Source organism: Pelodiscus sinensis, chromosome 10, assembly GCF_049634645.1.
Source record: "Pelodiscus sinensis isolate JC-2024 chromosome 10, ASM4963464v1, whole genome shotgun sequence".
In the NCBI taxonomy this organism is placed as follows: domain Eukaryota; kingdom Metazoa; phylum Chordata; order Testudines; family Trionychidae; genus Pelodiscus; species Pelodiscus sinensis.
This window is the reverse complement of record NC_134720.1, coordinates 47539666-47560816: the sequence shown is the minus strand read 5'-3', so window position 1 is coordinate 47560816 and position 21151 is coordinate 47539666. Positions and strand designations below refer to the sequence as shown.

General features: G+C 46.9%; 1 protein-coding gene and 1 long non-coding RNA gene across 2 annotated transcripts in view; one reads left to right on the top strand and one right to left on the bottom strand.

Annotated features, from left to right (window-relative positions):
- The first annotated feature begins 5017 nt into the window (after positions 1-5017).
- LOC102454442 (T-kininogen 1) overlaps positions 5018-21151 on the top strand; it is a 31616-nt gene continuing 15482 nt past the window's right edge. The window contains exons 1-5 of the mRNA XM_006138530.4: positions 5018-5346; positions 10902-11012; positions 12237-12321; positions 17920-18089; positions 19911-20018. Of these exons, the coding sequence (XP_006138592.2) occupies positions 5152-5346; positions 10902-11012; positions 12237-12321; positions 17920-18089; positions 19911-20018 (669 nt within the window). The 5' untranslated portion in view covers positions 5018-5151. The remainder of the gene's footprint in view (positions 5347-10901; positions 11013-12236; positions 12322-17919; positions 18090-19910; positions 20019-21151) is intronic.
- Positions 12344-21151, bottom strand: part of LOC142830805 (uncharacterized) — a 119930-nt gene continuing 111122 nt past the window's right edge. The window contains exon 2 of the long non-coding RNA XR_012906319.1: positions 12344-16832. This is a non-coding gene — a long non-coding RNA (uncharacterized LOC142830805). The remainder of the gene's footprint in view (positions 16833-21151) is intronic.

The window sequence follows — 21151 nt, the reverse complement described above, 5'->3', positions numbered from 1 at the left end:
TCCCGACCCCCACCCCGGACAGACAGTTCTCAGGGGTGCCCCGCTTGCAAAGCAGTCCTGGCTTGGAGTGCCCGGAGTGCCCACACTGGGCACATCACACCACTCGGCCATCAGACCGGCTGCACTTGCTGCAGGCTGCCATCTGGGGAGAGGGGGCAATTGGGGGGCTGCAGGAGAGCTTCCACACCCAGAAGCCCGCAGAGCCATCCCAGTCCTCCCCATCGGGGGCTCGTACCCCATTCCTCCCTCACCTCCTTCCACTTACCCTTCCCTAGCACCTTTTCTTGATGTACAAAATAAAGGACAATTGTGTTCAAAAATGGAATCTGTCTTTATTGAACAAAACTGGGGGAGACTGGGAAAAGGAGATGGGAGAGGGGAAGAGAGAGGGTGGGAGAGGGGAGGGCAACTACAATGATCAGGGGTTGGGAACAGGTCCCATATGAAGAGAGGCTAAAGAGACTGGGACTTTTCAGCTTAGAAAAGAGGAGATGGAGGGGGGACAGGATAGAGGTCTCTAAAAGCAGGAGTGGGGTGGAGAGGGTGCATACAGAAAAGTTCTTCATTAGTTCCCATAAAGAAGGACTAGAGGACACCAAAGGAAAGGAATGGGTAGCAGGCTTCAAACTAGTAACAGAAAGTTGTTCTTCACAAAGCAAAGAGTCAACCTGTGGAACTCCTTGCTGCAGGAGGCTGTGAAGGCTAGAACTAGAACAAAGTTTAAAGGGACGTGAGATCAAGTCATGGAGATTGGGTCCATGGACTGGTATTAGCCAGGGGGTAGGAGTGGTGTCCCTGCCCAAGGTTTGTGGAAGGCTGGAGAGGGATGGCACGAGACAAATGGCTTGGTCACTGTCTTCGGTCCATCCCCTCCAGGGTCCCTAGGGTTGGCCGCTGTCGGCAGACAGGCTACTGGGCTAGATGGACCTTTGGTCTGACCCAGGACGGCCATTGTAAGCTCAGGGCTCAGGGTTGGGGGTCTCAGTGGACCCCCTTGATTTTCATGCACACCTGCTCCTGGGTGGCCAGGCTGGCAGCTCTCCTGCCCTAGCTGGCCACTTTCCTGTGCCTAGTGCAGAGATCGTGGATGAGGTCCACGATGTCCGCACTAGCCCAGGCGGGTGCCCGCCTCTTGCGGTCCCGGGCAAGCTCCCAGGAGCCGCCAGCCTGGTCCCGGGAAGAGGGGGAGGGCTGGGGGGCATCAAGTGGGTGGCTCGATCCGTGCCAGGTGCAGGGTCTGCTGGCTGGGTGCTGGCAGGCTTGCACCTGGCACGGGCACCGTAGCCAGCCCGTGCCCCTTTAAGAGGTCCGGGGCCGGGAGGGGGGCAGACGAGTTTCCCTGGTGGTGCCCAGAGTGGCCACCAGGGAAACCTGGGGAGGGCTAGCCTCCCACTAGTTCGAATTAAGGGTCTACACAGCCCTTAATTCGAACTAGTAAGTTCGAACTAGGCTTAATCCTCGTGGAATGAGGTTTACCTAGTTCGAACTAAGCGCTCCGTTAGTTCGAATTAAGTTCGAACTAACGGAGCGCTAGTGTAGCGCCTATGAAAGTTAGTTCGAACTAACGTCCGTTAGTTCGAACTAACTTTGTAGTGTAGACATACCCCCAGGGATTATTAATGGGGAAGAGCTTTTTTTTCCCCCACCTGAATGTCACAAATTGAAATCCAGCCCAGGTCAGAACTGAGAATGGTTATCATGCAATGGGTGTTCAGGGCCCGATACAAAGTGAACTTAGTCTCATTCCTGTTAGAAAGGTGGCTAGTGCACAGAGCAGCTGCTCTGAACAGTCTCAGTAAGTTTTGCGTAGGCACGGAGACTATTTCCATTGCCACCTGATCTGCAAACCTCGTCCCTCCAGTCACAGGAGAGGTGCTATGTCAGGGCAGTCTGCGGGGAACTTATGCGGCTGGTGCTTAACATGGGCTAATTCAGCACTGCCTTCATTCAGCACTACCTCAAAAAGTGTTCAAAGCAAATAAAACACAGAAAATGCCGGCTTTTCCTGATGCAAAACATGTCGCTTTATGGGCCTGATTTTTCAAAGGGGCAGTTCCACAGAGGATGCAATGACGGGAGAGCTACTGTGGATGAACTAACACTTCAATTCCAAAGGTTTGTTCATCCCACTGTCTAGACGTGCCGTGTTTGGGATTAGATGACATAGTGGTACCAGCCCAGTGTTCTATCATATTTACTTACTTACCTGACAGATACCATATGAGATTTAACTAATTGATAATTTTGGTGCCAAGGGTCAGGTAAGTATTGAGGGGGGACTGAGATTAGACAGTGAATTAAGGGAGGGAGATTAGGACTGGGAGTCTGAGTTTAGGGAGATGGAGAGACAGAACGGATGAGGAGCCAGGAAGCAAGGGCGGAATTTCAGGTGGGTGGGAGGCAGCAGCCCTGGGTTCTGGGACGCAGCTAGCTTTTCACCCCGTGCCCTGGATGCTAAGGGAGTGAGAGGAAAGTACTTTCATGCTGTGCATGCCTCTCACACCAGCCAGCTCCTCCTCTCCCTCCCAGCAGCACCAGCCAGGTGTGAGAGGCATGCACGGCATGAAAGTACTTCCCCTCACTCCCTTAGTATCTGGGGGAAAGAGTAAAAAGCTAGCTGCGTCCTGGAGCACACGGCTGCTGCCCCCCACCCACCTGAAATTCCGCCCTTGCCAGGAAGTGAGGAGTGGGACTGGCTGTGCACAGAGAATGAAACTGGATGTGAGGAAGGGAACAGAATGGAAGCTGGGGCGGGAGGAGGGGCTTGGACAGAGCCCAGAGGGAGAGGGCTGAGCAAGGAGACTGGGACTGGAATAAGCCAAATGTGTGGTGATTGGGACCACACAGGCCAGGAGAATGAAACAGGGACAAGGGGGCAGGGAGTAGAGAGGATTGGGATGCAGGTGAGGAGAGCACAGAAAGCTGCGCGAAACAGGCAGAAGTGTCTGTGCCCACTAGAGAATATTCCCTATGGCTACGAAATAGCTATTCTGCGTCTTAAGAGCAAGCCCATTATATTGAAATGCAATAGGCTCGCTATTCTGACATTCCTATCAACCTCATTGCACATTTTGTTAAGGGACATTTTCGAAGAGAGTTTTATTTTGAAATTTGGTGCTGTGCAGACAAACACCAAGTTTCAAAACACAGCTATTTCGAAATTACCTTGAAATAAACTACGCAATTTGGCTTATTTTGAGGTAAATGGTGCTGTGTAGATGTATCTTATGAGGGCCTGGAATGATTCTCATCTCTTCTCTGCAGTCACCAAATATCTATGAAACCTCCCCCTCCATCTGGTCTACAGAGACTGATATTGCTATTCGTTACGGTTAGCTCACAGGGCTCGGGTCTGTGCAATGGAACCAAGGTTCCAGTTCTGCTGATGACCCAAGTGGATGTAATCATGATGCCACATGTTGGACTTTCTCTTTTTTCAGTTGGATTTTTTTTAAACTTAGGAAATTGTAACAACAACAACAACAAGCTAAGTTGAAAGAACATTAGGCTGAGTACAGGCAGTCCCCGACTTACACGGATCCAACTTATGTCGGATCCGCACTTACGAACGGGGCTTTTCTCGCCCCAGAGCTCACGGGCGGTGGGTTGCCGCCTGTGTCCTCCGGGGCGAGAAAAGCTTCTCCCGGTCCCCCTGGTCTGCTGGGGGGGTCCAGCAAAGCCGCTGGACCCCCCCCCCAGCAGACCAGGGACACCCGAGCAAAGCCGCCGCCTGGGCGGCTTTGCTCCCGGGCAAACGAGCAAAGCCACCCAGGCGGCGGCTTTGCTTGGGTGTCCCTGGTCTGCTGGGGGGGGGGTCCAGCGGCTTTGCTGGACCCCCCCAGCAGACCAGGGAGACAGGAGCAAAGCCTCACAGGTGGCATCCCGCCGCCTGGCCGACTTTGCTCGGGTCTCCCTGGTGTGCTGGGGGGGACTCCCCCCCAGCACCCCAGGGAGACAGGAGCAAAGCTGCACGGGCAGCGGGGTCCCTCTGCCTGTGCGGCTTTGCTCGAGTCTCCCTGGTCTGCTGGGGGGGGGGAGGGTGCGCAGCTAGTGCGCCCCCCCCCCCCCCAGCAGACCAGGCTTTTGTTGCGGGATGCCTTGGGTAGAGCAGCTGGGGTGCTGCCGGGTTGGTCCTGTGGGAACCTACCGGGCAGCGCCCCAGCTGTTCTGTCCCAGGCTCCAGATTCAGCAGCTGTTGAAACTGATCAGGCTGATTCCAGGAAGCTGGGGGTAGAGCAACTCTGCCTCCGGCTTCCTGTAGTCAGCCCCTGGTCAGTTTCAGTGGCAGCAGCTGAATCTGGACGCCAGTTCCGACTTACATACAAATTCAACTTAAGAACAAACCTACAGTCCCTATCTTGTACGTAACCCGGGGACTGCCTGTAAGTCATTTCATTTGCCCCATTTTCAGCATATGCTTAATAAGGCTTTTCTAGTGCACCAGGGAGCTGCGAGGACTGATTGGTTTGTGGCCCAGATGCAAGCCCCACAGGACTGCAAGTGTGGGCACTAGCAGTTCCGTTTGCAAGGCAAGTGTCAGTGTCTGAAAAGCACTATTTAAATGCCATGTATTATCAGTCAGTTATGCACAGTTGTGCAGTCGTTTCTGAAACATGTGCTGACTTCCTAGAACTCTTACACCTTATTAATTAACAGATCCCTGAAGATCACAGTGCCACTGTCATGAAAAACAGCACTTGTTTCAGGGACATGCCATGACCTTTTGGAGTCTTTTTTATGAGCCTTGTGTAATAATTCATTCAGAGTGGGCGTTTTGATGTCAAAAAGTAACCAGGAGCCAGAGGACTACCAAATGTTCTGACACTCTCTCCTGTGCTCCAGGCCTTGTGCTGCTGACATTGGGCATCTAACCCTGTGACTCTAACGTGCAGAGGCTTATCCCGTTATCTGGACAGCAGCTGGACAACCTTGGTGTCATTAAAGTGACTGTGCAAAGTCTGTTTGGATAAACCCAGAGGGTTGTTTGCTAGACAAACAGCATATGATGAGAGTCCACCAACCCCCCATAGCTCTGTTCACTGGCCAACTCCTGAAAAAAAGAAGGGATTATTAAATCTCTACCAGGCGGTTTCTTTTTCATTTGTATTTGGAAGAGTCCCCCAATTTCAGAGGAGGCTTTTTTGTCCAATTATGAAACTTTCCACGGTGCTAGTTCTCTGCTGTGTTTTTTTCACTAGCAGAGCCAGCCCTGTCCCAACTGAGGATGCAGACTGTGATGACCCTGAAGTCTTTGAAGCTGTGGAAATAGCACTGAGAGAATATAATGGAGAGAAAAAAGATGGCAACCAGTTTGCTCTGTACATGGTGATGGAAGCAAAGAAAACAGTAAGTAAACTTTGGAAAAGCATCTTTGCACTTTTTCCTTATGGCCAGATTCTGCCCACCTCCCTCATGGGGAACCGCACCTTTGTCTGCATGTTTCGATGCAATCAAAGCAGCTGGTGGCAGAGTAAGATATTAATCCTCATGAAAAAGGGTAGCAGAATCTAATTCTGTTTAATCCTCCTGTTTCTTATTACTACTGAGCCCTTACTCACACACTGGTAAGCAGTGCCTCTCAATTCCTTTATTGGACTACACCTGCCAGTAAAGGGTTAAAAATCTGGCTTTATGGGGGGAAAAAACCTTTAAATTCTTAACTAAAAAAAAGAGTAGTCCTATAGCACCTTAGAGGCTAACAAAAGAATACAGATAGTATCGTGAGCTTTCTTGGGCACAACCCACTTCTGCAGATGAGAGGAGCAAGAGGCACCTTTTTAAGTTACAGACTAACACAGCTACTCGCATTAAACTCTTGTAACCCAGTTGAAGCAAATACTAAAGAATCTACGAATAAAGTAGTTACATAGAAATCAAAGGGACTACTCAAGGAGTAATGAACTACTCCACAGGAGCTGTGACATCAGAATCTGGCTCTGTCTTGGCACTGTATGGCAGGGTCTCTCCAGTACCTTCACTTGAAGTACTAAAGGGAAGTGGATTTCAGGATTAAGTTAAGAAACCTGGTTTCTTTTCACTGCTTAACCACTGACCCAGTGTTGTCCCCTTACCAAATTTCTAGATGGAAATACTAACATTGACCCATCATGGGGAAATCTTTGAGGCCTATGGCAGAAGCATGCTATTATTAAAAGAAACTTGATGTGGTCTTGTCTTGAAAAGAGCTGGTCTCAGTGTGGAAAATATATTTGCAAGTGATTGATTTGGCAAAAGAAAGAAACATTCTGAATTATTTATGAATGTTATTTGATGGTCTCTAAGCCTGAGTCATGAATCTACCCACAACATCAGCCAGTCTCTTGCTCATTTATAGTGACAAGTCTAACAAAAGAGCACTTATTCCTGAGAGCCATACAATGAGGATGTTAGTATAAGAATGACCAGCACCACTTGACTTGGGAACTACACTGATGTCTTTCTACTGCATTGGATTTTAAATTATAGACAACCAGAAACAATATATTAATAAGAATATCTAGCACTCAAAGATCTCAAAGCACTTTACCCAGATAAAAAACTGAGCTAAGAAAGATGAAGTATCTTGCTCTAGGGCAGGGTTACTCAACTTTGAAAGCCCCGCGGGCCACAATAATACTCATAGCACATGCCGAGGTCTACAACTTAAGTGTGGTTGCATATACATGCAAATATATATGCAAATATATGCAAATAGCCTCTTTCACACTGACGGGCATGAATACAAAGATTAAGGCAAGACTACACAACACACAGGCCCCATTTAAGTCATTTCTGCTGGTATTAATAAAATGCAATATTTACCCAATTTCCACCCATCTGACAGCACTTTTAATGAGCAATGACAGTCAGGAATTTAACTTCTAAAATGCATATTAACAGAACACCGTTATAGTGGCTACTTCTTTGTTTTGGCTTCCACCTGTGGGCCGCGTGTTGAGCCACACAGAAATCCAAATCACACCATGGGCTGCAAACAAGCGGGCTGTAGGCCACATGCAGCCCCTGGGCCACATATCGAGTAGCCCTGCTCTGGGGCATACAGTGAGCCCATGTTAGAGGTAGGACTGGAACCCACATCTGATATCTAGCCCCCTGGCTCTAACTCAGAGGTGGGCAATAATTTTTGATGGGGGGGCACGCCAAGAATTTGGTAAGTGGTTGAGGGCTGCACTCTTCCATTACATTCATGGAAGAGGTATGGGGGTCTGGGATGGAAGTTGGGTATAAAAGGGAGCTTACGGGAAGAGATTAAAGTGTGGGATCTCGGAGGGAGATTTGGTGAGGGGGAGGATTGTGACCTGGGGCAGTGAACTGGGGTGCAGGAGAGAGTGCAAGGTCTGGGAGGGGAGTGTGACCTAGGGTAGGGGTGCAGGGAATTGGGTTGTGACCTAGGACAGGGGATTGGAGTGCAGGGTCTGGGAGGGATATGACCTGGGGGAGAGGTGTAGGAGGAAGGAGTGCAGGATCTGGGAGGGAGCTGTGACCCGGGGCAGGAGTGCAGGAGGGGGTGCAGGGAATTGGGTTGTGACCAGGGTCTGGTGACTTGAGGAGGGATGTAGGAGGGGGTGCAGGGTCTGGGAAGGTGTATGGGGGCTGTGAGTGGATGAGGGAGAGAGGGGCACTTCACGTGCTTCCTGCCCTGCAAACAGGCAGCTGTTACTAGCCAGAAAGCAGCCAATGGGACCTACTGGGGGTGGGGGCAGAGTGAGAAACCTCTCCCCCTCTCCCCCAGGCTCTCAGTATTCAGACACGCACACACTGCCCTGCAGCCAGCTTTATGGAGTGCAGAGTGGGGGCGGGGCAGGCAAGGAGCAGGCTGGGGCTCTCGTGGGCCGGCTCCAGTCGGTTGGTGGGCCAGATCCAGCCCGCAAACCATCTTTTGCCTACCCCCATTCTAACCAGTAGATGACATTGTCGTGTCTTTAGACAGAGTTAGAAATACGACCTGTGTTTTCTAAACTTGCTACGAGCCACTTCAGGCTAGCGGAAGATGGAGAAAGAGGGTTGAAGAGACTCTCAGTGCACAGTATCAAATGCCAAAGTCCCAATTATGCAAACACTGTGTTTGTTAATGTTAAGCACATTAGTTCAATGATCTTCAATGAAACTACTCACATGCTTAATGTTAAGCACATACACGAATCTTTGCAAAATCAGAGCCTTAATGACACTTCATTCCTTTCTAGTTTTCTGGTAATGCACATTATTAATATTCATAAGAGTCTATGCTGGACACTTTTATTTGAATAGATACATGTCCATTGCAGTCACTCTTCGCCTTTCCTTACTTAGACACGTTGATCTAACTTGACAGAAGTTCTGTAGTAAAAACAACATGTTGCTTTGAATTTCTGATCTATTTATATTGTGGAGGGAAGGGGTAAGAAAGGGAGGAGCGAGAGAGGAGGATTGCAAAGCCCACAAAAGAGATTTGATTTGTTCTTAATGCTTCTTCTAAATATAATCTAGATTTGCCTTATCACCAGTCCTCCAGTGCTGTATTATCAATTAAATGACTTATTACTGCATTTTCATGTGCATTAATTGTTGATCAGATAATTAAACATGAAGGCTGGCTAGTGAAAAATGGAGCCTGCCCTAATTAGAGACCTAGCTGGTGGCAATTATAATGAAATAAAATAACAAACAATGTGACATAAGGAGCCAACGCTTTCTCTTATTTACATCTGTTACTCACTGATGTAAAATTATTCCAGATATACACCAGTGTAATAGACATAAGAATGACCCATTGTGGACTAGATTCTCAATTGGTGAATATTGGCATAGCTCCATTGAAGTCACAGAATCATAGAACTGGAAGGGACCTTGAAAGGTCATCAAGTCCTGTTCCCTGAACACTTTGCAGGTCCAAGCACCATCTAGACCATTCTTGTCAGGTTTTTCTCTAACCTGCTCTTAAAAATCTCCAATGATGGAGATTCCACAACCTCCCTAGGCAAATTTTGTCCAGTGCTTAATTATCCTGATTGTTAGGGAGTTTTTCCTAATGTCCAACCTAAACCTCCCTTGCTGCGATTTAACCTCCTTGCTTCTTGACCAATCATCAGAGGTTAAGAAGAACAATTTTCCTCTCTCCTGCTTGTAACAATATTTTATGTTCTTAACATGTCCCCTAAATCTTCTCTTTTCCATAATAAACAAACCCAAGTTTTGGGATGATTTAGTTGGATTGGTTCTGCTTTGGGCAGGGAGTTGGACTCGATGACCAGCCCTATGAGTCTAAGTTGTTCAATCTACCCTCACAGGTCTTTAATAATAATAATTTCTGTTGCTCTTCTCTGTACTTTCTCCAAGTCGTCCAGTCTTTCCTGAAATGTGGCACCCAGAACTCCAGCTGGAATCTAATAAGTATAGAGTAGGGCAGAAGAATTATTTCTCATGTCCTGCTTACAACACTCCAGCTGACATCCCGGAATGATGTTTGGGGTTTTTTCTGCAACAGTGTTACACTGTTGACCCATATTTTTAGCATCCTGTCCGCGATCACCCCCAGTTCCCTTTTCACAGTTCTCCTTCCTAGCAGTCATTTCACATTTTGTATGTGTGCAACTGACTGTTCCTAAGTGGAGTACTTTGCATTTGTCCTTGTTGAATTTCATCCTAATTACATCAGATGATTTCCCAGTTTTCCCTGAGCATTTTGAATTTTAATCCCATCCTCCAAAACACTTGCAACTTCTCCCAACTTGGTACAGTCCACATGCTGGGTCATCCTTACCCATACGCAGAATACGCAGCTATGTAGGGAATCCGAAAATTTGAGGCACCACTGGGTCTTAATATCCATTCACCCATCTCTTGCTATCCCTGTTCCTCTCCTCTGCTTCCTCTGGAAAGGATCTTGTTAAAAAGTGACAAAGCCTGCCAGACCTATGAGCAAAACACTGAACCTCTAAAAGAGTCATTCAAGCAGTAATGAAGCCATTTAACAGGTGTTTCAAAACCCAGGTATAAACTCTGAGTATCTGAATTCACTGGGTTACTTCACAGGACATTAGTTTAAAAATTGTTTTTAAAAGAGCTTTGTCCACAAAAGCTCATGCTCAAATAAATCTGCTAGTCTTTAAGGTGCCACAGGACTCCTCGTGGTTTTTTCAGATCCAGACTATCATGGCTACCCCTCTGATACAGTGCCTTCTAATACCACCCGAGGTATTTACCAAATCTGGAGGGTGGGAGGAAGTGCCTCCACTGAATTACGTACACCACATTAGCAGCAGCTCAAGGATTTGCTCAAAAGAATCCCATCCTTCTACCAACCAGGCCCAGCTATAATTAATAAAGGCTGTCACAAGCACAATCCAATGTGTATGGGCAGCAAGTATAATATGTGGGGAAAGGCAATGCCTTCTAGACAGCCAGGCATGAGCCTGTCCATACTCCACCCCCAGATCACCTACTGCTGGGAGCCATGCTGAAACGGTAGATCTTCTTGGGGCGAAATGTTGCTGCCCCCAACTGTGGGGCAGGGCCTCAGGAAGAAGGAGTGGGGCTGGGACCTTGCCTCCTTCAGCCCTATAGTCACGGGATACCCATGCAGACTATCAAAGCAGCAGCCCATATCTGTTGAATCAGACAGCACTTGAAATACTAGGATGCAAAAGAATTGAAAACAAGACAGTTGCCTTGCACTATTTTTTCATCCTAGAGACAGTATGTGGAACAACTTACACAGTGGCTAAAGGGAACAAATGATATAATTAGATATGTTAATTACTGAGTCAGAAAGATTTTGGAGATCTGTGCAACAGAGACATTAGCTAATTTAAAGTTCACTTTATCGTTCCTTAGTATGAAAGCCCTTTGAAACCTCAGCCCCTCCAATGACTTCTGTCTTATCACTATGCAAATGACGACTTGCATGTTGTCTTCTCCAGGCGGGCCCTGGAAAACAGTTCTTTGTGAAGTATCAAATACGAGAGAGCTCTTGTGCTGTTGGAGGAGATAAACTCTGGCAAGATTGTGATTACAGAGCATCTGCAGAAGTGGTAAGTGGCTGCCTTCTTTAAAAAATTCCATAGCTGGGTAGCAGCGTAACCAGCAAGATAGCACACTCCTGGGGATAGAGTGCACTTCTGCTGTCAGTGAAAACGGTACTGGAGGGTTTCATATTTATTGAGTCTTAGTGGAGCTGCAGAGGAAGTGCTCTGTTTACAAGTAAAATGATGCAACCTGGTTTTCCTCTCACTCCTAACTAAAGGGAAAAAATTATGTAGCACTTTAAAGACTAACAAGATAGTTGTTGGTCTTTAAAGTGCTACCTATTTGTTTTCCCTTTTGTTTGATCAAGATCAGACTAACATGGCTACCTCTCTATTACATTTTATTCCTAACTGGCAGCTATACAAACCCAACCTGATATCGTATAGTCAAGTGAGGCAATTCCTTCCTGAATGCTACCACAGCAATTAAGCTCCAGCAGGCCAAGTTATGCCCTCATTGACAACGGTACAACCCATGTGGCTCTCAGTGGATTACACGGGCAGAGTCGTCCTCTCCAAAGGTCGGTTCGGGGTGGCCATCCCAGGCCTCATGCTTTTGAGGTCCCTGCAGCAACTGCCCCAATCATCCTGTGGATGGGACCCAACGGATTACATGGAGCCAGGGTGCCCCCTGCACTCACTGCGGTGGCAGGATCTGGAGCAGCCCAACTGCCTGCTCTAGTCTGCCTCACCATCTTCTCCCAGCCCTCTGTGCTCAGCTTCTCAAATGGCAAAGCATCCTGGCCCCAAGGTGCTCTGTTTCTTGCTGGCATGGAGAAGTGGGGCATAGCATGCTGGGAGGGCAGCATGGCGGGGTGGATCAGATTGCTGGGCTGCTTTGCCTCCCAATGCTGTGGTAGAGGGGCAACCCCTGCTGCTACCGCACCAGATCCCATTGATCCCCTGGCTTAGGGCAAGGGGCAGGGCTTGGGGAAGGGGTGGAGCGGAGGCAGGGTCTGCAGTGGCAGGATGGGGGTTGCCCTGAGCCCCTCATGTTGGGCACAAGGTAGAGAGCTGCTGAAGGCCCTGCACCTCCGTTGGGATGGCCCTGTGCACAGATGTAAATTCAGTTCGTATTCCTTTTGTCCACTAAACATTAGTTACGCTTCCCAATTGTGTTTTATTATTGCAACAAACTACCACAAGAGTATTTCACAGCAACAAGTATGGTGCTAACTGCATTTCTGCATCAAGTGGCTTAAAGACAAACGGTGACATCTCTGTTTGTAGGAATCTGGCGAATGTACAGCTCAAGTTTACGTTGACAAGACCGAGAATATAAGTAATGTTACACAAGAATGCAAAATAATCTCAGGTATGTTACTTCTCAGAGGGGCATCATATAATTGGATTGAATAAAAAAGGAAAAACTTCAAATTGCAAAAGAACTCTGTGGAGACTATGAGGTAATTTTACATTAATATTCTTATCAATAAACTAGGTAAATACAACTTAGATGGGGCTACTATAAGGTGGGTGCATAACTGGCTGGATAACCATACTCAGAGAGTAGTTATTAATGGTTCACAATCCTGCTGGAAAGTCATAACAAGTGGGGTTCCGCAGGGGTCTGTTTTGGGACCAGCTCTGTTCAATATCTTCATCAACAATTTAGATATTGGTATAGAAAGTACACTTATTAAGTCTGCAGATGATACCAAGCTGGGAGGGGTTGCGACTAATCTGGAGGATAGGGTCATAATTCAAAATGACCTGGACAAATTGGAGAAATGGTCTGAAGTAAATAGGATGAAGTTTAATAAAGACAAATGCAAAGTGCTCCACTTAGGAAGGAACAATCAGCTTCATACATACAGAATGGGAAGTGACTGTCTGGGAAGGAGTATGGTAAAAAGGGATCTAGGGGGTATAGTGGACCACAAGTTGACTATGAGTCAGCAGTGTGATGCCGTTGAAAAGAAAGCAAACATGATTCTGGGATGCATTAACAGGTGTGTTGTGAGCAAGACACGAGAAGTCATTCTTCTGCTCTACTCTGTGCTGATTAGGCCTCAGTTGGAGTCTCCTCAAGATGTGGAGAAATTGGAGAGGGTCCAGAGAAGAGCAATGAGAATGATTAAAGGTCTAGAGAACATGACCTATGAGGGAAGGCTGAAGGAACTAGGTTTGTTTAGTTTAGAAAAGAGAAGAGTGAGGGGGGACATGATAGCAGTTTTCAGGTATCTAAAAGGGTGTCATAAGGAGGAGGGAGAAATCTTGTTCATCTTGGCCTCTGGGGATAGAACAAGAAGCAATGGACTTAAACTGCAGCAAGGGAGGTTTAGGTTGGACATTAGGAAAAAGTTCCTAACTGTCAGGGTAGTCAAACACTGGAATAAATTGCCCAGGGAGGTTGTGGAATCTCCATCTGTGGGGATATTTAAGAGTAGGTTAGATAAATGTCTATCAGGGATGGTCTAGACAGTATTTGGTCCTGCCATGAGGGCAGGGGACTGGACTCGATGACCTCTCGAGGTCCTTTCCAGTCCTAGTATTCTATGATTCTATGATTGTTTGCTCTGTTGCTGTATCTAACCTACTGGTCTCAGGAAATGAGACAAACAAGGTGGGTGGTGTAATACCTTTTCCTGGACCAACATCTGTTGATGGACAGGACAAAGCTTTTGAGCTCTCTTCAGGTCTAAAGAAGGTAACCAGAGTGACCCGACTAAATACCAGGTGGGACAGGTGTAAGAGATTCACACATTTTACAGGAGACCACTTTAAAATGAATGAAACAATACCTCTGCAGTTACAGGGTAATGGAAGGTTAGGCGGTACAGAGCGTGTTGCAAATTGTAATAGGGCATAAAACCAGCGTCTCTGTTAAGTCCAAGCTGTTAATGTCCAACAGAGTGATGAATTTAACTTCTCGGGCTCAGTTTTTGAAGGTGTTGTGCAGATTTCCTTTGAGAATACAAACTGATAGATCAGCTGCGGAGTAACTGCTTTGTGAAAAATGTTCACATTCTGAGTGATATGGATTTTTGTTTTCTTATCATTTTTCTGTGTGGGTTCATTCAAAAGCACAGTGATTATCTGGTTTCACCCACATTGTTGGTGTTGGGGAATTTGACATGCTGGAGGTGATACACCGCAGGCTATGATAAGCACATAGGAGATCTGTAGAATCACGGATCTTGAAAGGAGTGTTGTGAGTGTACCGACCAGCATTGCCATGGAGATATGTCTGTAGGGTTTCCATGCATTGTTCTAGAAGGGTCTGCTGCTGTCTTGAGCTGACTTGTCCTACTCTGTAGAGATCTTGCTTCTAAGGATGAGTTTGGTGAGGTGGGGGGTTGCTTGAAGGCCAGAAGAGGGGGTTCAGGAAAGATTCCTTTGAGGATTTGGTCCCCATCAAGTGTGGGTTGTAATTGATAACCCATACAAGTTCTAGTTTTGGGGTGATAGGTAACAAATGGAGGTGTGCAGTCGGTGGGTGGGTTTTTTTCAGTTCTCCCAAAGTATTTGGGTGGCCTATTCCATGAGGCAATCTACCTTTCTGGTGGAATGTCCTTGTTTAATGAAAGTGAGTTGAAGTGTGTTAGTGTATAACCTTAATTTTCTCTTAGGAGCATATTCTCTGCTTATCAGCAACAGAAGTTGTTCCAGGAAAAGATAGCCACTCATCTATTTTGCTTCTCAAGTAATTTTAAAGGGAGAAGGCAGAACCCAATATCATTCCATTCCTAACCTCAGAAATAATTTTCCCCAGGTTAAAAACACATTAAAAATGAAATGCCACTCCACTTTCTTATACGACCATGTGCTGTGCCAATGGAACCCTGTAAGTCTGCCATTAAAATACCTGTTATCATATAACGAAAACCAGCATCATGGGCAGCATTTGACTCCTGCATCTGGTGAGGCTGGACCTGAGTGCCAGAAGCTCCCTAAGGCTACGTTTACACTGTGGAGCTATTTTAGGTTATCGGAAATATCCCAAAATAGCTATTCCGCATCTATTGAAGCAGCCCGTGATTTCGAAATAGATTTTGAAACAACGGGAGGCTTATTCCGATGTCCCAGTAATTCTCATTCCATGAGGGTTAAGGGGCATTTCAAAATAAGTGATTTCAAAATTACCTCAAAATAAGCTACACAATTAGCATAGCACAAATTGTGTAGCTTATTTTGAGATAAGAATGCAGTGCAGATGCAACCTAGAAGTGTAGGAAGACACTGGTACTCTGACTATGGCCTCACCTTCTGCTCCACCTAATTGACCCCTCCCTTCAGGCTCTCCCATCCGCTATTCACACCTCTTAGCTTTGTGCCTCTCCGAAGGCCTCCTACCCTGGTGCTCACCCCTTTCCCCACTACGGGGCTCACCTGCCCATCCGTCTCGGCTTCTCTAGGGGCAAGGAAGCACGAGCAGCAGGTGGTGAGGCAGCAAGGAGGAGCCAAAGAGGCACAAGAGATGGGTGGGTGCAGGGAAGCAGAGGAGAAGCGCAAGCGAAAGGTGCCATGGGGAGAAGGTGGCAGAGGGACAGGAAGAGGAACCGTGTAGTTGGGGCAAAGAGCGGGGCGCAGAAGAGGAGCATGGGTGGCGCCATGGCCAGGGGACCCTTTCAGCAGCAGCACTCCAAAGACAGCAGACCAGCAGCGTGCCTCCAAAGAAAGGTGTGCTACATCCTCTCTGGGGAGGTTAACCTCAGGGTTCCCTGTAAGCTGAGCGCTTGGGTGGCCACCCAGGAGAGATTCAAATGCCACTCCGCTAATTTGCAGAGCACCCACAGCACCCAGAGCTGGTGCCATGTGTTTCTACTGGAGGTGCACATTTGCATATGCCTTGGTGCACATAAAAATTTATTTCACACATGGATGGAAAATATTACAGGAAATCTCTAGCCTCTCCTGGCCTCTTATACCTGCTGTTCATTACCAGTCTCTGCATGAAGAATATTTTTTAAACATTACAATTCGGCCAAATCACAATTGATTTCCACCAGATCAAGATACATCTGTGACCTATCAGCTGGACCTCCCCCAAATTATAAGTATTTATCTCCATCCCCTGAGGCACAGCCAATATTCAAATAAAGACAGCAAAAAGCTTTGCTATCTGCAAACATTTTGTTTCTTTTTTGCTATCTTTATATTAAAAAATGGATGAACCAGTTTTGCTGAAATTTAAGTCCCCCCTCCCTCCACCAATGACTCTTGTGCCTGAGGAAAAAAATTATTCCAAATAGTAAAAGTCTGACAGGATTACAATAATCTGAAAAAGCCCCTTTGGAATGGAAATATTTAAGCAACCTTAACAATAGTTGGTGACCCCAGCTCTGCTTGTAATCAGTGCATTCCCCCTATATGTGGTTACAAAATCCATGCATAAACTCCAGCATTAGAAGCAAGTTACAAGGACTGAAAACACCACAGCTGCGCTTTTTTCAGTGTCCACGTTTAAGTACCAACTAAATCACATTTTGGTACAGATCTATTTGTAGGGCAATGGTGACATCTAGTTGCCAGAAAGGATAATGTGCATTTCTTGGTTAACTCAAGAAAGGGATGCATTTGATTGCATTGTTTGAACAAAAAGCCTACATTTGAACTGACCGTAACAGCTGCACAGCATCAGAGGCACGGGTGCAGTTTTGCAAAAAGTGTAGATGTTTTCCACTGCCTGTGAAAAGAGCTAAAATTGTAGATAAGGCCACACTCACTTTTGAACGGGATGGGTGGGATGGTTTGTGCGTTCTGGTTTGTGAGTGCACACTGAAAATAGAGTCAGCTACACTGACAGAAAGTAGGAATAGGGCAATTACTTCCAGAAGACTTACCGCACTTTTATACCGGTGAGAGGAACATGTCCAGTGATGCCTAGAGGAAGAAGTAAACAATCAGGTCAGTCTGGTGAAGGATTTCACAGCTCTGTCTCTACTTAGTGAGTAATACACGGTTTGGCTTTCACCAGTGGAACTGTTCCATTTGTCCTTATGTAGATATTGGGCCAGATTCTTGGCTGGAGTAAATTGGCATCGCTCCCACCAGCTGAGGATCTGGCCCACCAATTTGACTTAAATGCCATCGAGATCTGATATCGTTTCACATTGATTCTCAAGGTCAGTGAATTACTAAATTAATTTATACACTGAACTATGAAATTAATTTATGAAAATCCAACCGGTGCTTACAAGACAGGAAGGAGAGTTAATAAGATTAGTGGCAGGGAACAGAATTCGGAGCCTCCTCCTTCCAGAGTGCCCATTCAAATCTAGCCCAGCTTGTGGTGCCTGAATGTTGATTTCACCTGGTGAGCACTTGGCAGCCATTGCGGGAGCAGTACAGACAATGCAGCTAAGAGTAGTTGCACCTACAATTGTAGGGGAGCTCCAAGTTATGTGGCCCACCTCCAAAGGTGCCAGCTGAAATGTTAATGTTGTGTTTTCCATTGCAGTATAGTGTGGAGCACAAACTGCTGCTCATTGGCTGTGAACTCTCTGGCAAAAACCACAAAACCCCTGGGGAATCTCCCTTTACTGCAGCCCGTGGCTGGGCTGATGGACGACTTCCTTCTTGCAAAGTTTCAAAGTTGCATGATATATTTTCACACTAAAGTAGAGAAGAACCTAAAATAAAACCTTCGATCCAAAGTCTCCTGGACTTGGTGGGTAAACGGTTTAGCATCTGTACTCAGATCTGGATGCAGATTTCAAAGGTGCCCCCTACAACTATACTGAACTGAGCCAAAAAGCCTGGTTCTGACCACCATGAATGTCCTAGCGGGAGGGCTGGACTCTGAATCTGTATTTTGGTGCTCCAGCTCTTTGCCAACGAAAAGGAGTGAGGATTCTTCCTCCTCCTCAAACTCTGTCTCTTGTTCACAAATCATTCTGGAGCTAAACAATCAAGGCTGTTTTACTAAGCAGAAAGCTGAATTTTTTAGTTTGTTTGTTTTTTTCATTAGAAGGAAAAGTGACTCTCTCTCGAGCTGAGTGTCTTGGATGCTATCATCCCATACCGGGAGACAGCCTGCAACTGTTACCCATCGTGAGATATGCGATTCGGATCTTTAACAATAAGAGTGACCATTCTTCCCTTTATGAAGTTGGTGAAATAATAAAAGCCACCCGGCAGGTTTGTATCTCTGTCTTTTTTTCCTTTATTTAATAAAAGAAGATACTTTGGTTATTTACGTCTATCTACCTGCAGTTAGTTCCATTTTACAGTAGTAAAATGTGTGATATAAAAATAATACTTAATTCTTACAAAAAGGTTTAAATGTCTGGTTTTCAGGGGGTTTATCACTGGCTTCTGAACTGCTACTGCATGTAGTTAGTTCATGTCTTCTGTTTCCATGTTCAACACTGGTACAGCTGCACACATCAGTGGGGAACTGACAGCCACACTAGGCACCAGGGTGGGGGAGCGCTGTGCTCCCGGAATGTGCAGGGTCTTGGGTAGAAAAGGTGAGGATGGGGTAGACAGCAGCCAGGAGTCCTGGGCCTTTTAGAATTGCTGGGTACTGGGGTAATTGCTCCCTTTGCCTCATCCCTTGCACCTCCTGGCGGCAGGCCTGCTCATCACCAACATATCTTGTCAGCAACTGAGAAAGTCTGTTGTTCAGAGAAGGCTAATGAAGGAAAAATAACAGGCCCAAACTGCCTGAGAGACAGGAATGGATTTTACATTTTGGTCTTCAGTGGGAATTTTGATTGTACAAGGAATGCACCTACAAGTCCCTCTAGTTCCATGCCAATTTGTGCTCCATGAAAAGGTTACCTAGCTGTGCCGGCGACTCAGCATAGGCATCAGTACGACACAGATCTAAGATGTGTTTCTGGTTTGATTTTAAGCTATGTATCCTTTCCCTATGCATATTTGTGTGAATTTATCTTTGTGTTCTTGCCCATGTCAGTTTGAGCATTTAACTTGCTCAAAACATCACAAGGCAAATCAACTGTATTAAGAAACCAATTTCCACCCTCTATTTCTTAATGCCAATGGTCACCTTAGCCACAAGACACCTGAGTCTATACGTTTCTCAATCCAATGGAGGCTACATTGGAGCAGCTGGAGAGGGCATTGCCACAGCACATTTGGTTTTCATGTCCGACTAGAATAAACTAGTCAAAAGATTTCACTGGGGTGGACTAGGAAGAAATACGATGTAGTCTTATGTTCATCCACCATCTCTATCACTTCTGCATATGGAGTCAATGGGATTGTGTCTGCTGCGATGCAGCAAAGATAAGGCTACTGTGCTCTTCCATGAGTTGGGAGCAGTGGCCAAAACCAATGAGCTACATCCTTGGACCAGGTCAGAGGACTGATTTTCCTCTCCACTTGCCATAAAGTCAGAGCACTTGGGATTCATGTGGATTAAGTACACTGCACCCTTGCAGCAGATATTATTGAAAGGTGCCATTTCACAAACAAGAAAGTGATGAAAACCCTGAACAAGACAGAAGTCAGAAAATGCCCAAGGCAAACACAATTCCATATAACAATAACTGCAACACACCTCGTAATAAATGACACCTACACGTCAAAGTTGCATTATGCTTTGTGCGATGCCTAGGAACATAGGAATTTACACACCAGAGCAGAGCAGAACCCTCTAGCCACATAGCCAGTACCAGATACTTCAAATGAAGATGTAGGAAACCCTGCACTGTGAGATGGGGACAGAGGGGGTTGGAATCTGAACCTGGAGCTGGTTACAAATTTCACAGCACATCTCTATGACTCAGTTTACCCAGCTGTAAAATGAGAATAACATTTTCCTGCTGCACTGGGTTGTTGTGTGGCTTAAGGGCAGCAGAGCAATTTGAAACGTTTGGATTGGAAGGCATTAGAGATGTGCAGAGTGTTATTATTATCTTGCACTTTATGTGGTGATTTTAATAATTTTTCTTTTAAATATATATTGAATTATCTCCTAAATATTTGTTCCAGGTGGTGGCTGGACTGAATTATGCATTTCAGTATGAAATCAAGGAGACTAATTGCTCCAAGGATTATTTTCCAGAGTTAAGACCTGAGTGCAAACCCATTCCTGGAGGTGTAAGTGATATTCACATACAGTTTATCAAAACAGCTTCTTATGTTGGTAATTAATTACTGAGATTCTGATTCAGCAAAGTACTTAAGCACCTGCCTAACTTAAGATATTTGTACACTGCAATAAAGCACCAGCGGCTGCTCCGTGTCAGCTGACTCTGGCTCATGAAGCTTGAGCTGAAGGCTATAAAAGTACAGCATAATTGTCCAGGTTCTGGCTGGGTCCCAGAGTCCAGGTGCCCCGCAAAGCCCAATGTCAATGCTGCAGTTGTATAGCCCTGCACGCAGTCTGAGACTACAGCTATACTTAAGGTTACCAGGTAGTCATAAAAAAATATACCGGACACACTTCATCAGGGGCGGCGGGAGGAGGCACCGGCCAGGAGGTGAGCAGGGCTGGCTGGGAGGAAGCGGGGGGGACCAGGAGAAAAGGGGGGCCAGGAGGCAGAGCTGACGGGGAGGGGCAGCGGGGCTGGCCAGGGGAGATGGGGAGCTGACGGGAAACAGGACTGGTTGGGGGGAGGGGTTGGGCGGAGTGGGGCTGGCCGGGAGATATCGGGGGGAAGGCGGCTGGTGGGAGTGAGGCTGGCTGGGGGAGCTCAGGAGGAGTAGGGGAGAACTGGCCACCGGAAGCAGAGCTGCCGGGGGGTGCCGCGGGCTTATCGGGAAAGATCCGGAGCAGGAACCAGCTGGCGGGAGGCAGAGCTGGCAGCGGGGGTTGGGTGCAGGGGGGCTGGCTGTAGAAGATCGCGAGGAGAAGTGGGGGAGAACCAACCGGCCGACCGGAGGGGAAGCAAATCGACAGCGGGGAGTGGGACTGACTTGGGCACACGTAGATCCCAAGGCGCTCCTGTCCTGCATAGGGTCCAGGTGAAGCGCGAGTCAATCCGGCTGCGGTTCCACCACGCGCTTGACCAGCATGCAGGATCACGGACCAGGCTGCCCCTCCTCCTCACATGCAACCAGGGTTCTCCCAGCCACTCTCCCCGCCCCCACCAGGCTTCCGTCCAGGGCCCAGATGGAAAACAGAAAATACCAGACATTGCACATGTCCGGTATTTTCTGGATTTTTTTTTTACCAGACAGAGGCCCCAAAAAACAGACTGTCTAGTAGAAAACCAGACACCTGGCAACTC